The sequence below is a fragment of the Staurois parvus genome, unplaced genomic scaffold (assembly GCF_062004578.1).
Source record: "Staurois parvus isolate SC_StPar_1 unplaced genomic scaffold, SC_StPar_1.0 ptg000361l, whole genome shotgun sequence".
Taxonomy (NCBI): domain Eukaryota; kingdom Metazoa; phylum Chordata; class Amphibia; order Anura; family Ranidae; genus Staurois; species Staurois parvus.
In genome coordinates this window covers 5336330-5352772 of record NW_028318157.1, presented here as the reverse complement: position 1 = coordinate 5352772, position 16443 = coordinate 5336330, and the positions used below count along the sequence as shown (strand labels likewise).

The 16443-nt window shown below is 41.6% G+C and overlaps 1 protein-coding gene across 2 annotated transcripts in view; it reads right to left on the bottom strand.

Moving 5' to 3' along the window:
• The window catches only part of CD99L2 (CD99 molecule like 2), a 148423-nt gene that overhangs the window by 33150 nt on the left and 98830 nt on the right, over nucleotides 1-16443 (bottom strand). Inside the window, exons 6-7 of one of the 2 annotated variants that reach the window (XM_089684934.1) lie at nucleotides 7674-7754; nucleotides 3519-3566 (exon numbers count right to left, since the gene is read on the bottom strand). In XM_089684934.1, coding sequence (XP_089541060.1) covers nucleotides 3519-3566; nucleotides 7674-7754 — 129 coding nt within the window. The remainder of the gene's footprint in view (nucleotides 1-3518; nucleotides 3567-7673; nucleotides 7755-16443) is intronic. The other variant, XM_089684935.1, reaches the window with a different exon arrangement.

Below are 16443 nucleotides of genomic sequence, written 5' to 3'. Positions count from 1 at the left end.
CAAAATTCTCAACAAACAAAATCCCATGTATTAAAATGGTAGCTGCTCATATCAACGCCCTGGTGCCAGTAGCTCAAAGTATAGTGCTCAAAAAAATTCCTTGAGCTACTTCTAAGGCAGAATAGGGAGTTTTGGGTCCACAGGGTTGAATAGGAACACCTATAAATATGCCAATTCGTGTATCTCTAGGTGTGTTTTTTTTTTAAGCACATCAGAAGCAGTCTCCTTCTACTATTTCCATTGGCTAAAACAAAAATGCTGGAAGCTTGAATACACAAGAAATAAGCTTCTCAGGCATGCCAGAAATCGTCTGAAAGTCACTTGGCTTGGGTGTAAATGTTTACACAGGCAGTTATCTCCGAAACAGATGTTCCCATTGAAAGATTTCCCCTTACTTTTTGTTCTCTCCATTGGGGATACAGACAGTCCACAAAAGGGATGACCCTCGAAGAAGAACAAAAGCCTCTACTAAGATGGCACCTAAAGCAGAACTGACACTTCCTTTACTAAAATGTCAAGTGCTTTAAATCCTGCAGTGAAATTTACTAACATGTTTGCAGACCAATGGAATTAGTGAATATGCTATGCATATTTAAAGCCCAAATCCAACTAAAAGTTTTTATTTTATTTGGGATAGAGCGGGAAAGGGTTAGAACTTCTGACAAGTTTGGTACTTTCCACTGCATTAATGGATAGAAGTAAAAATCAGAAAGAAACTTTAATGTTTCTGAACTCTATCTAAAATAAAATAAAAAATTAGGCTGGAGCTAGCTTTAAATGTAATACTTGGGGCAGGGTCCAATGACAATGATCACATAAAGGTGATCAGGTTAGCAAAAAAGAAAGGGGGTAGACCTCTCCGGAGCCTAGGCACTTTCAGCCGCCTGGTCAAGAATCATACATTCCACCCAAACCAAAACACAACATTTAGATTTTTTTTGTTTTTTACAGCCCCATATTGACACAATTAATGACACATCAATCAATTTAAGTGCAGTACATAGAAATAGAATTCCAAATCAAAATGAACTAAAATACAGTTTAAAAATTATTTATGTTAGATGTTATTACAAGCTAGATCTGACAGGAATACATAGCATAAAGTGTTACCTTTTTAAAATTACTTCATTTTGCTTGTTTCGTGCAGTACAGATTTACAATAGTAAAATTTCAAGCATGCAGATTCAGTTAGCTAGTGTTGAAGTTGCAGAGATTAGTTTCCCAAGAGTCTACTCACAGGTTTTCAACCGAAATAAATAACTAAAATAAAATTGGGAATACAATCCACACACAACTACTCTCCATTTTGCTACTGAAGCTTTTGTCCACACCGAGAAATACATGTGAACAGAAAAGGACTGAGAAATACATGTGAACAGAAAAGGACTGAGAAATACATGTGAACAGAAGAGGACTGAGAAATACATGTGAAAAGAAGAGGACTGAGAAATACATGTGAACAGAAGAGGACTGAGAAATACATGTGAACAGAAGAACACTATGGTTCTTGATTATGCTAAGAGTTTGTAGAGCTCAAGGTATTTTATGATGGATCATGAACTAAAATGTCATGACAAGGCAAAGCTAAACCTGACCTGAACCTAAACCACAGCTCATGAGAGGATTAGTGGTCTCTTTTAATCACAGAAAAATAATGGACAAGAGACAGAAGTACAAGGAACAAGGTAAATCATTAAAGCCTGTCGTAGATGAGTCAAAAACTGAACATTCTCTTGATCAAAAAATGGAAATAACTCATATGATTGTGCCATACGATTGCACCATCATTTGTTTTGTTTTTCTAAAATAAAAAAACAAAAAAAACCAGCATGTTGGATCAGGCAATTTCGATTATGGCACAAAATCACGTGTTGCACCTGGCACACTAATGATGCGAAAAACGAATAATTCGACATCCAACACAAATTTTTGTTAGGTTTTCGACTAATCTATGGCCAGCTTCAGGTGTGACTTTCTAAAACACAACAAAGTGAAGGCAAAGAGGTTAAATGCCATAAAGTAAGAAAGTTAGTAATACTGACCAAAGCAGATGTGAATACACAGTTATGACAACTAATAAGGGCCAGAAAGGAATAGGAAAGAGTACACAGGAAAAAACTGATGGCAAAAGGCCAAAGAGAGCACGATCGGTGTGTATCAAACTTTGGTGCATACAGAACCCCCTTATACACTGTTAAAGGAGAAGTATGGAAATCCAAAAAATAAACATACATACTCACCTCCCTGATGCATCATTGGTCTGATGTTGCAGCTGACCCCCACCGGATCTAAGCCTGAGAACTGAACAATCAAATGACCACTAATCACTCAGTTCTCAGCATTTCTGCTCTGAGCAGAGGTTGGTGACTTTAAAGTGTTACTAAACCCACAACAGTAAAATCAGTCTGTATATGCAGTAAAGCATGCTTGTTATACACACTGTGGAACTCAAAGGGTTAAACCTCTGCATTGTGTAAAAAGGATGTTCCCCATTTTATCTCCTGGTAGAACACAGCCTCTGGGACACTCTGCACATGCTCAGTTTGGTGTGTATTGCTAGAGAGTTTTTTTCTTTTTCTTGGGAGGGTGCATGTGATCAGCACAAGGCCAATCAGCACTGTCCAGACAGAGGGTCAGTGGATATGCAATTTCGTAGGGCAGTGAGAGGAGAATTAAAACTCCTCCTACAAGCTTTAGCCAGTGCTCAGATGCACACTGATAGAAGTCACAAGACTGCTCTAACTACTGATGAGAAAAGGTATTTAGCAGTTTATAATTAACTAAAATAATTGCATTTCCATGTTCTGTGTACCGTGGGAGACCATGTATAGTAAATACAGGGTCCTGGGTTTAGTGACACTTTAAAGTTGCAGTGACTTCAAAGTAGTTCATGCACTACTTTGGTCTGACTTTCATGCAAATTGAGGGCCATAGACTTCAACGTTAACCCATAAAAATTCCATTAAAGTCACACCTGAATGTTTTACATGCAACAGTGGGACAGACTTTAAAGAGGTACAAGTCACATCCAAGTCGCACCCATCCAAATTTGTGTCAAAGTTGCACGCCAAAGTCACATGGTTTTTGAGTTGTACAAGTGTGAGATAATGTAGGTTGTGAATGGAACCTTATAGGTGTTTTAAGCATAACGTGGAAATATTGTAATTTGCAGAACCCGTCAGACCACCTATGTTTTCAGAGAATGCTTTTTCTTCTGCTTTAAATAAAATTCACCTCCGTTTCCAGGGAGGTGTTTTTCTTTTCCCCAGGATCTAAACTACCAAAGATTATAGAACTAGAAGTCAAAACTAGATAAATAATACATCATATATTTTTTTTGCAACTCATCAATTGTGATTGCCATGTAAAGTACACTGATTACTATGAAATACCCATGAGTAGGAGCCCTTAGGTTGGTTAGAATATTGCTAAAGAGAACGAACAGGAGACATCTGGTAACATTGTTAGAAGATAGTGAGGAGGTAAAGTTGAAACACAGGTCGGATGAAACCTCTTACCATTTCCTTTACCACCCGATGGCTTATCTTTGTCTCTAACCGTGGAACCTACAGCCATGAACATGTCATTTGTATACAAATCACAATAGCAATTAACCATATAACCTTTATTTAAAAGGCATTTCCAGCTCGAACAAAATTTGTTTCTGACCCTTCTGTTAGTTGTAGAGTGGTGTCTGGTTTCACTTTTAACAAACCCCACCCTTGCTTACTTCCTTCCACAGCGCTGATGCTGCTTTACATCCTGTACGGGGGCGGACTGACAACTCATGGGGCCCCCGGGCAATAGGGGATCATGGGGCCCCTGTGTCCTTGCCCAAACTCAAAAAAGCCTATGAAAAAGGTACCAGGGGCATCTCATGGGGCCCCCTACTGACCCCAGGCAGTGCCCAAGTTTCCAAATGGTCAGTCCGCCCCTGATCCTGTCTCTCATAATTCATTTCAGTTATGGCTGTGCCTACTTTCTGAGCCCCCATGGGCTTGAACAGTTTGTATATTGAGACTGGACATCCTCAGTATACAGTCCTAATTAAGCCTACGGGGACTCAGTGTGCAGGTGCACCAATCCCCATAGACTTGAAGAAGACTATATACCATGCTACATGTAAAACAGTGAAGTCCGGGAATAAGAATGTGACATTTGTATCAGAGACTGTAATTATATTGAAAGCAAAATTCTGGGGGTCATTGTGGACTCTCTTGGGAAATGCAGCAGACATGTGAGTACACAGCAAGTGTAATGGTGTCTATACCCCAATCTAGAGATCTTCATTCTGTAAGTTGTTAAGCTAGTGTGATCCAACTCCATACACTCTGCCCTCCACCCTGTCAGAGTATGTTGCCAGCCCCATAGAAGCCTATAGGGCTCTGATCCTCAACCTGTGGACCACTGGCTCTTTTTGTGCAGCCCTTGGGGAACCTGAAGACAGTAGTCTGTTTCCCTAATGCAGTGTAATAGCAGTCATCCTTAGCAGTCTCATATAATAGGTCTCCTGAAGCATATCACCAGTCTCCAAAAACTCCAATAGCATTTCTGCAGCTTCTGACCATCTCCTATAGCATGCCTGTAGTCTTTGACCATTTTCTGTTGCACGTCGGTAGTCTTTGACCATCTCCTGTTGCATGCCTGCAGTCACGGACAGCTTTCTAAAGCATATTTACTGGACATAATGTGTGGCCCTTTGATAGTGTCAGGGGCAGTACTTGAGGCCCCCTATATCATGAAGGTTTATGGCCACTGCTATTGGGATTACAACAATCAAACTGCAAATCAGAGTGCATAGAGTAGGACTGTGTTGGCTTGGAAACTTTCAGGATAAAGATCTTTGGATCATCATTTGCACATCATTATACTCATACCAACCCGATCCAGGAACCTATGATATCTGCCCTACTTCTGCAAAGGGCAATATACTTACATAGTCTGGCTGAAAAAAGACAAAAGTCCATCCAGTTCAACCATTAGAAAAAAAAAAAAAAAATTATAATCCTATACCCACAGTTGATCCAGAGGAAGGCAAAAAACCCAGCAAAGCATGATCCAATTTGCTCCTGCAGGGGAACGAATTCCTTCCTGATCCCCCATGAGGCAATCGGATATTCCCTGGATCAACATTACCTATAAATGTTAGTATCCAGTTATATGCTGTGTATCTAAGAAAGAATCCAGGCCTTTTTTAAAGCAAGGCTGTCCACAAGGTTTAGGAGTTTGTCTATTAGAACGTTTGAGCATTCTTTCAGAAGCACATTTTTGAGGCCAGGCACTGGTGCCTGATGAGAAGTCTCTAATGCATCCCAAAGGTATTCTATCGGATTGACGTCAGGACTCTGTGCAGGCCAGTCAAGTTCCTCCACCCCAGACTCACTCTTCCATATCTTTATGGACTTTGCTTTGTGCACTGGTGAACAATTATGTTGAAAAAGGAAGGGGCCCATCCCCAAACTGTTCCCACAAAACTGGAAGCATGAAATTGTCCAAAATGTCTTGGTATGCTGACACCTTAAGAGTTCCCTTCACTGGAACTAAGGGGCCAAGCCCAACCCCTGAAAAACAACCCCACACCATAACCCCACACCATAATCTCCCCTCTACCAAACTTTACACTTGGCACAAGGCAGTCAGGCAAGTACCATTCTCCTGGCAACCGCCAAACCCAGACACATCCATCGGATTGCCAGACAGAGAAGCATGAATTATTACTTCAAAGAAAATGTCTCCACTGCTCTAGAGTCCAGTGGCGGCATGCTTTACACCACTGGAACACCTGAATCCAGTGATTTAGAGGGGTGTCCCAATACGTTTGGCAATAAAGAGTGTGTGTGTATATATATATATATATATATATACAGTCATGGCCGAAATTGTTGGCACCCTTGATATTTTTCCTGAAAATCAAGTATTTCACACAAAAAAGGTATTGCATTAACACATGTTTTGCTATACACATGTTTATTCCCTTTGTATGTATTGGAACAAATATAAAACAGAGGCAGAAAAGCAAATATGACATAATGTCACACAAAACCCCAAAAATGGGCTGGACAAAAGTATTGGCACCCTTAACTTAATATTTGGTTGCACACCCTTTGGAAAACATAACTGAAATCAGTCGCTTCCTATAACCATCAATAAGCTTCTGACACCTCTCACCCGGAATTTTGGACCACTCTTCCTTTGCAAACAGCTCCAGGTCTCTCTTATTGGAAGGACACCTTTTCCCAACAGCAATTTTAAGATCTCTCCACAGGTGTTCAATGGGATTTAGATCTGGGCTCATTGCTGGCCACTTCAGAACTCTCCAGCGCTTCTTTGCCATCCATTTCTGAGTGCTTTTTGACGTATGTTTGGGGTCATTGTCCTGCTGGAAGACCCAGGATCTTGGACGCAAACCCAGCTTTCTGACACTGGGCCCTACAGTGCGACCCAAAATCCTTTGGTAATCCTCAGATTTCATGATGCCTTGCACACAGTCAAGGCACCCAGTGCCAGAGGCAGCAAAACAACCCCAAAACATCATTGAACCTCCACCATATTTTACCGTAGGTACTGTGTTTTGTTCTTTGTAGGCCTCATTCCGTTTTCGGTAAACAGTAGAATGATGTGCTTTACCGAAAAGCTCTATCTTGGTCTCATCTGTCCACAAGACGTTTTCCCAGAAGGCTTTTGGCTTACTCAAGTACATTTTGGCAAACTGTAGTCTTGCTTTTTTATGTCTCTGTGTCAGCAGTGGGGTCCTCCTGGGTCTCCTGCCATAGCGTTTCATTTCATTTAAATGTCGACGGATAGTTCGCGCTGACACTGATGCTCCCTGAGCCTGCAGGACAGCTTGAATGTCTTTGGAACATGTTTGGGGCTGCTTATCCACCATCCGGACTATTCTGCGTTGCAATCTTTCATCAATTTTCCTCATCCGTCCACGACCAGGGAGATTAGCTACAGTGCCATGGGTTGCAAACTTCTTGATAATGTTGCGCACTGTGGACAAAGGCAAATCTAGTTCTCTGGAGATGGACTTGTAACCTTGAGATTGTTGATATTTTGCCACAATTTTGGTTCTCAGGTCCTCAGACAGTTCTCGTCTCCTCTTTCTGTTGTCCATGCTTAGTGTGGCACAGACAGACACACAATGCAAAGGTTAAGTGAACGTCTCTCCTTTTTATCTGCTTTCAGGTGTGATTTCTATATTGCCCACACCTGTTACTTGCCCCAGGTGAGTTTACAGGAGCATCACATGCTTGTAACATTCTTATTTATCCGCAGTTGTGAAAGGGTGCCAATACTTTTGTCCAGCCCATTTTTGGAGGTTTGTGTGACATTATGTCGAATTTGCTTTCTTTCCTCCCTTTTTTTGTTTTGTCCCAATACACACAAAGGGAATAAACATGTGTATAGCAAAACATGTGTTAATGCAATACGTTTCGTGAGAAATACATGATTTCCTGGAGAAATATCAAGGGTGCCAACAATTTCGGCCATGACTGTATATATATATATATACACACACATATACATGCACATACCATCCCAGATTTAATAAACTCAAATAGGGCTGACATTGATCTAAGTAATAATGCTACACCGCATGACTACTACACTGCACATATATTCCATTACAAGTAACATAGCTATAGTAGAGTCACCATTTCCCAACATACCTCCTCCTCCTCCTCCTCCTCCACCACCAGGCCGATCATTTTTGTCATCCAAGGCATCTGACAAATCAAGGTCATTGGGATCTTTAAAAAAACAAAGTGGTAAAACAGTGAGGATAAATCTATAAAAAATGTGAAAGAAATCCAAAGCTTTAGTGGCACAAATTTATGGATTGCAATTGTCACCAAGCCCATAGGAAAAATGCCACGAAGATGTAACAGCAGCACAATGGTAAAATACATGGGTTCAGGGTCAATTGTACTTTTTTTTTTCTCAAAGTGAACCTCTGATCATGCATGCTAAAGTACCTGCATATGTTGAACAAGCAGTAAAAGCACTTTAAACAATCCCTTATTTATCTCAGTGTAGATAAGCCTTTTTTTGGTGGAGAAATTCATTTTTAAATTCTTTTTTTTTATTTGCACCACTTTGACAGTGGGGTTGATTTATTAAAACTGGAGAGTGCCAAATCTGGTGCAGCTATGTATGGTAGCCAGTTAGCTCCTAACTTCAGCTTGTTTAATTAAGCTTTGACAAAAAAAAAAAAAAAAGAAGAACTGGATGCTTATTGGTTTCTATGCAGAGCTGCACCAGATTCTGCACCCTCCCGTTTTAGTAAATCAACTCCACTATCACGCTATGGCTACAAAAATTCATAAACTCTAAAATGGTGTACACAGACAGGCCAGAGTGCTCAGAATTAAGCTGTGTACTGTACACAGTGTATTAAAGATAAAAAAACATCCCCCATCAATTCCCCATCCCCATCACAGGTCGATAGGATGTTGTTGGATGCATAGCTTCATTGGTTGCCAGCACACAGGCTGCTAGCAACCTACTATCCAAAGATGAATGGCTGAATACTGACAGTGAGCAGAGCCTGATGTATTTGCTGTGAGATTCGTTCCCCATCAGGTCCACCTTCCTTGTGATGGACAGCAAACAGCAGATGGTGGATTCCATAGCCACTTGTGTTTTGTGTAGAGGATTTGACAGACCTGATGGAGGACTAGCCTCTCAGAATTTCCATAAGGCTCTTCCCGTCACACAGGCGCAGTGGCTGGGCAGGGAGCTTAGTGTTGCTGAGCTACACAGTGTCCAGTATTGACATTCTGGCTTCAGTGCTGGCCTCCATGTGACAAATTCATGTACCCATTTCCAACATGTACATGAATCTGTCACAAGCACAGACATTTGTTGTGTGGAGGCACAAAAGAGCTCTAGAGTGTCTACAAATTCTTTATGAATTTCAGGGACTGTTTTTTTCTATGAAAACAGAATAGCTTGGCAGCCCGCCAGCCCTCTAATGTAAAGAACAAGTAGGGGTTAATTTTTGTGATCTTTGAGAATGAATAACTCCACATTAAAAGAAGCTAGAGAGGTCAGGCATGCCTTGTTGTAAAGCCTCTTTATGGCTTGTTATATATAGCTAAAAGTGTTACTAAATCCACAACAGTAAAATCAGTCTGTATATGCAGTAAAGAATACTTGTTAAAATCAATGTGGAACCTAAGGGGTTAATCCTTCGCATTCTGTAAAAAGGATGTTTGATCCTGTCATCTCTGATCCTCCCCTGTGCATTGGTGTGCATTGCTAGAGAGCTTTCTTTTTTCTTCGGAGATTGCATGTGATCAGCAGAGGGCCAATCAGCACTGTCCAGACAGAGTGTCAGGGGTCCTGCAGCCTCATAGGATAATCAGGGGAGAATGAAAACTCCTCCTACAAGCTTTAACCAGCACTCCTGAGACAGGATTAATCATAGCAAGCTGGGAAGGGCAAATATGATAGCTTGAATACATATGAAAAGGAGCACAAATAGCTGGGGATGAAGATATGGAATTCTCATGTGTAACATTTCAAATTTATATGGCCAAAAAAATGACAGATTTTTAAAAAATTATTTTATTTTGTCCTAAACATAATAATAGTAAATAATTAAAAAAAAAAATACTCCACATTTCCTATTAAGTGTATTTCATGCTGATTTTTTTTTCTTATTTGTTTTGTATAGATCAGGGAAGAATTGGAATTCCTGTTTTTTTTTACTGCATATCCATGACCTTGTTAGAAAGATTTTTCTTTGCTTTGTGTCCCGGTGACAATGGTATAATGACAAATAAAAATGAGAAAAATCTGAGAAGGGTTCTAGCCTTACCTATTCTACTTAAAATGTGTTTATTTCTGTCTTTGTTGCTGCTAGAGTGTTCCCCTAAATTTTTGTCTAGTAAAATGTAGTCGGCAGGACAGAAAGTGACATAAAATCTCTTCAAAGGAACTCTGAATTGCAGTAAAAACCCAGAACACAGTCAGTCAAACTTATTATTTATTATTGATTTATTTCAGGTACTTATATAGCACCGTCAGTTTACGCAGTGCTTTTCATTTATATTGTACATTCACATCAGTCCGTAACCCTCAAGGGGCGTACAATCTAAGGTCCCTAACTCACATTCATACATACACATACTAGGGCCATTTTAGACAGGATCCGATTCAACTACCAGCATGTCTTTGGAGTGTGGGAGGAAACCGGAGTACCCGGAAAAAACCCACGCAGGCACAGGGAGAACATGCAAACTCCTGGCAGGTGGTGCCGTGGTTGGGATTCGAACCAACGACCCTAGTACTGCCCAGCGGAAGTGCTAACCATTTAGCCACTGTGCTGCCCCAACTTAGAAAACAACATTATGACATATTTCATTGATTAAAAGGTTTAGAGAATATAATTTAGAAATTTCAAAGAATGGGTTGGGTGACATAGATAAAACATAGATTTGACCTACCTTGAATATTATAAAAACAAACACTGTTGGTTACCTGCTCTACTTGACCTAATTTTGTGAACTACAATATGGCCCTATCGAAAAAGATTTTAGAGGTCCTTAGAAGTAAAAGTATGACATCTCATAAGATTAGACAAGTCTACAAAATGATGTCTAATGACCTGTTCTTCATCCATTTACAATCCCATGGATTAAAGATGGCAAAAACTGAGCACTGTGGCAGTGACCAAGAAGACTGTACTTCCTAAGATCAGTGCAAGAGTACATCTTGCAGTTCTCAAACAGATTGTAACTAAAGATCTGCAGGTTTGGGTTGTACTTTAAATTTGAGTTCATTAATCTATTGCAAACTGTAGATGACAGTCTCCTTTATGGTTGCATAGAGGCCCACCCAAGGTCTTTCTAAAGAACACCAAGTTTTCATCTGACTGCACACTTCTGGAAGTTTTTTTGCAGAGAGATAAGACTTCAGAATTTTTTAGTAACCATGCACAGCGTTCTATCTTGAGAAACAAAAACTTAGCAAAGTATAGGTGTGGGAATTGTATTGTTTCTTCCTGGCCTAGATAGTTAGATATCCAGTTTGCTTCAGGAGTTGTAGTGTAAAATATCACGGCATCTGGGACCTAAAACTTCTCCACGTAGAAGCTGGCTTGCTTGGGCAAGTTTTATCAAAATAAAGTAAATTAGCAAAATATTTTGTAAAAATGTTATGCACTTCATGATTTTATGGTGCTCATTTGCGTTCTGATTATTTGCAGTTACAAAAAATAGTAAATGTTTTTTAGTTAGTTCAGAAACTTCTCCATAGGAACGTTCAGGTAACTTTCTAACTCTTTAACTTTTTTCCTGCATGACCAGTCTCATTCAGACTTCCAAGACAGGATCGAATCTAGTGGCTTTGAAAAAAAGTCTTATGAGTTGGTTTACTAAAGGCAAATAGATTGTTCACTATGCAAGTGCAGTTGCACTCTGCATGGGAATTCTCCCCAGAGCTTAGTGAATGAGTTGAAGCTCTGCTGATTTCCATCATCCAACCATGTGCAAGAAAAATGCTGTTTTTAATTTTCATTGCACATGATTGGGTATTCTTTGCAAAATGAAGCTTCACTTCACACTAAGGAAAATATGTTTGCAAAGTGCAACTTCACTTGTCTTTAGTAAATCAACCCCTTAGTTTCCACATTTTTTTTTTACTATAGGCTTTGTGTAAGAGGCAGTAAAGAGGATGTCACAGCATCACCAGCAGGTGTGTTCCAGATTATACACAAAAGGAAGTGGGAAGGGCTGCTGCAGTGCAGCTATGCTTAAATTAAAAATTGAAATATTCATCTGGTAGGCAATGCTCCCTTTATGCATCTACAGGTTTGGATTTCAGCTTTTGCTGCATTGTACAGAAAAAGAAAAAAACATCCCATCCCAAGAATACATTTAGATATACTCATTCCTGCACTCCCTTTGCTTTGTTTCACATAATTGCATGCCAAAACTCCTGTATTATCAGACAACTTCACCAGACATCAAAAGAGAATTTTACCACTTTAATACAGCTCTATATCCGAAAAACAGCTACAGCACAGTCTTTTTGTTCTGGGAGGGTGCCTACAGATGCCTTCCCAGAACGCGCCTTCTGCACACCCCCTGGGACACTCAACTGGCGCACTCTGTGACCTATGTGTCCTTTGGATACAACTGATCGCAGTAAAGGGCCAATCACAGCGGTCCTTTACCATGTGATCAGTTTCCAATCACAGTTAATCACATGTAAACAGACTTCACGGTTATCAGCAGTCTTTTTCTCACATGCTGTGTCTGTGTGAGGAAAAGACAGCTGATACACGGCAAGGCTGACTTAACTTTGCTTACACTGATAAAGCAATGATCATTAGTGCCATGATTATCAGTGTAGCCACATCAGTGCATCTTATCAGTGCTGCCCATCAGTGCTGCCCATCAGTGCTGCCCATCAGTGCTGCCCATCAGTGCCACCTAATCAGTGCCCCTTAGTGCAGCCTCATCAGTGCCCCTTAGTGCAGCCTCATCAGTGCCCCTTAGTGCAGCCTCATCAGTGCCCCTTAGTGCAGCCTCATCAGTGCCCCTTAGTGCAGCCTCATCAGTGCCCCTTAGTGCAGCCTCATCAGTGCCCCTTAGTGCAGCCTCATCAGTGCCCCTTAGTGCAGCCTCATCAGTGCCCCTTAGTGCAGCCTCATCAGTGCCCCTTAGTGCAGCCTCATCAGCGCCCCTTAGTGCAGCCTCATCAGCGCCCCTTAGTGCAGCCTCATCAGCGCCCCTTAGTGCAGCCTCATCAGCGCCCCTTAGTGCAGCCTCATCAGCGCCCCTTAGTGCAGCCTCATCAGCGCCCCTTAGTGCAGCCTCATCAGCGCCCCTTAGTGCAGCCTCATCAGCGCCCCTTAGTGCAGCCTCATCAGCGCCCCTTAGTGCAGCCTCATCAGCGCCCCTTAGTGCAGCCTCATCAGCGCCCCTTAGTGCAGCCTCATCAGCGCCCCTTAGTGCAGCCTCATCAGCGCCCCTTAGTGCAGCCTCATCAGCGCCCCTTAGTGCAGCCTCATCAGCGCCCCTCAGTGCAGCCTCATCAGCGCCCCTCAGTGCAGCCTCATCAGCGCCCCTCAGTGCAGCCTCATCAGCGCCCCTCAGTGCAGCCTCATCAGCGCCCCTCAGTGCAGCCTCATCAGCGCCCCTCAGTGCAGCCTCATCAGCGCCCCTCAGTGCAGCCTCATCAGCGCCCCTCAGTGCAGCCTCACCAGCGCACCTCAGTGCAGCCTCACCAGCGCACATCAGTGCAGCCTCACCAGCGCACATCAGTGCAGCCTCACCAGCGCACATCAGTGCAGCCTCACCAGCGCACATCAGTGCAGCCTCACCAGCGCACATCAGTGCAGCCTCACCAGCGCACATCAGTGCAGCCTCACCAGCGCACATCAGTGCAGCCTCACCAGCGCACATCAGTGCAGCCTCACCAGCGCACATCAGTGCAGCCTCAACAGCGCACATCAGTGCAGCCTCACCAGCGCACATTAGTGCAGCCTCACCAGCGCACATCAGTGAAGAAGAAAAATGACTTATTTGCTAAATTTTATAACAGAAAAATGTTTTATTTAAAAAATTTAAAAAATAATAAAAAAATGTCATATGGGTACAGTGTTGCATAACCATGCAATTGTCATTCAAAGCACAACAGTTCTGAAAGCTGAAAATTGGCCTGGGCAGGAAGGGTGGTGAAGTGCCCTAACTGACAGAGGAGCAAATGATCCAAGTAGAGCTCTCAAGCAGAAAAACAAGAAAAAGGGTGAATATTGCAAACCTATCAAATTTTCCTGTAAATATTGACAGTACTAAAGGGTGTTAAAAGGCACTTAATATTTAATGCTGAACTCCAGGAAAAGTAAAAGTCTTCCTTTACAGTGGGGCTGCCCTGCACTGCAAGGATAAAAGCTCATTAACATCTAGTAGACTGGGAAAAGCAGTTTTACTTACACAATAAAGCTCTCCTGCAGGCTCCTCTGTGCTACAAGGTCCCTGTAGCCTCTTTCCCCCCATGCTCTGTTAGTTGCATACCCTCTGATGTCATCAAAAACAATGTAGGGCCCATAGCACTGTATTGCATGTGAAGACGCCAAGGTACAGTTTACTGCCAGAGCATTGGGGAGCACAGTCTGCCACAGGGAGTGGACTAGGTAAGCAACACTGCTTTCCTGTCCCCAATACCTAATTGAGCCTTTAACCCAGTGGAAGCCCCACTGTAAGGGAGGGTTTTGACTTTTCCTGGAGTTCAGCTTTAGTTCTGAGGAAGAGGGTTTACCATCCAAACACACCAGCATCTGCCATACAATTGGTGTCATCTATACCTATCCAGGGTCACAGGCTGAGCCTATGGTTGAAGGATTCTTCTATTTTATGCTACGAGCTTTACACTCATCTTTGTTTGAGAGTATAATTGTTTACCCCGTTTATTAAAATAAATGATGCCACTGGTAATGCACTAGGCTGGTGCTTGGGATCCTCTATCTGAAGGGGGCTACAAGGCCTAGGGTATACCTGGTGACCTGTGGAAAACTCAAGGCAATAGGAGAACCAGTTGTGGGATCTATATATATCACCATCTCATTCCAGCACATTTGAGCATTATTTTGTCTTCCAATTCTCATACTCTACTTTTCAGCCTTTCTTAGGTAAGTAAAAGGCCATTATAAGGGAACTAAGCCCTATAAATTGTGTTAACTGCAAAAGAAAACAGGAACACACCACATACAGTTGTGTTCAAAATAACAGCAGTGTGTTGAAAAAAGTGAATAAAGCTCAAAATCCTTCTAATAGCTTTTATTTCCATACACACAAATGCATTGGGAACACTACACATTCTATTCCAAATCAAAACATGAAGAAAAATATATCAAATTTGTGTTGTTCATCTAAAAAAATTGAATAAAAGTGAATATTAGACTGTTCAAAAAAATAGCAGTGTTTGTATTCTTCTTTACAAACTCAAACATTCACTATATAAACTGAAAAATGTTTGAAGATTTTGCTTTCCGGTGAATCACTTAATATTTAGTTGTATAAGCACTGTTTCTGAGAACTGCTGTACATCTGTGTTGCATGGAGTCAACCAACTTCTGGCACCTGTGAACAGGTATTCCAGCCCAGGATGATTGGACTACATTCCACAGTTCTTCTCTATTGCTTGGTTTTGCCTCAGAAGCTGCATTTTTGATGTCACCCCACAAGTTTTCTATTGGATTAAGATCTGGGAATTGGGCTGGCCACTCCATAATGTCAATCTTGTTGGTCTGGAACCAAGATGTTGCACGTTTACTGGTGTGTTTGGGGTCGTTGTCTTGTTGGAACACCCATTTCAAGGGCATTTCCTCTTCAACATAAGGCAGCATGACCTCTTCAAGTATTCTGATGTATTCAAACTGATCCATGATCCCTGGTATGCGATAAATAGGCCCAACACCGCAGTATGAGAAACCTCCACATATCATGATGCTTGCGCAACCATGCTTCACTGTCTTCACAGTGTACTGTGGCTTGAATTCAGTGTTTTGGGGTCGTCTGACAAACTGTCTCCGGCCACTAGACCCAAAAAGAACAATCTTACTTTCATCAGTCCACAAAATGTTGCACCATTTCTCTTTAGGCCAGTCAATGTGCTCTTTGGCAAATTGTAACCTCTTCAGCACATGTCTTTTTCAACAGTGGGACTTTGCGGGGGCTTCTTGCAGATAGCTTGGCTTCACATAGGCGTCTTCTAATTGTAACAGTACTCACAGGTAACTTTAGCCCTTCTTTGATCTTCCTGGAGCTGATTGTTGGCTGAGTCCTTGCCATTTTGGCTATTCTTCTATCCATTCGAATGGTAGTTTTTCACTTTCTTCTTTCAGGTTTTGGTTGCCATTTTACAGCATTTGCGATCATTTTAGCTGAGTAGCCTATCATTTTCTGCACTTCTTTATGTGTTTTTCCCTCTCCAATCAACTTTTTAATCAAGGTACGCTGTTCTTCTGAACAATGTCTGGATCGACCCATTTTTCTCAGAATTTCAGAGAGAAATGCACTGTAACCAGCACATACAACAATTTGCTGCATTCCTTCCTTAAATAAGGGCAATAATTGCCACCTGTTTTTCAAAGAATGAATGACCTCACTAATAGAACTCCACACTGCTATTATTTTGAACATGCCCCTTTCAATTAGTGATTCAATTACACAGAATCAGCAGCATGCATGTCATGACTGTTGGGTCTGTTGGATTTCTATTACTCTACTACACCTGCTAGTAAATTATTTGCCATGTAGAAATATCATTTCTACCTAAAACAGTGATTGATCAGGTTAGTGATGTCTGACTGCTATTATTTTTAACACAACTGTACATATACACATGTACATACACAGCTTCAAAAACTTAAATAAAAAGGACAGAAATTGTACTGAGCCGTGATGGTAGTGTCATAACTGCCCAAGA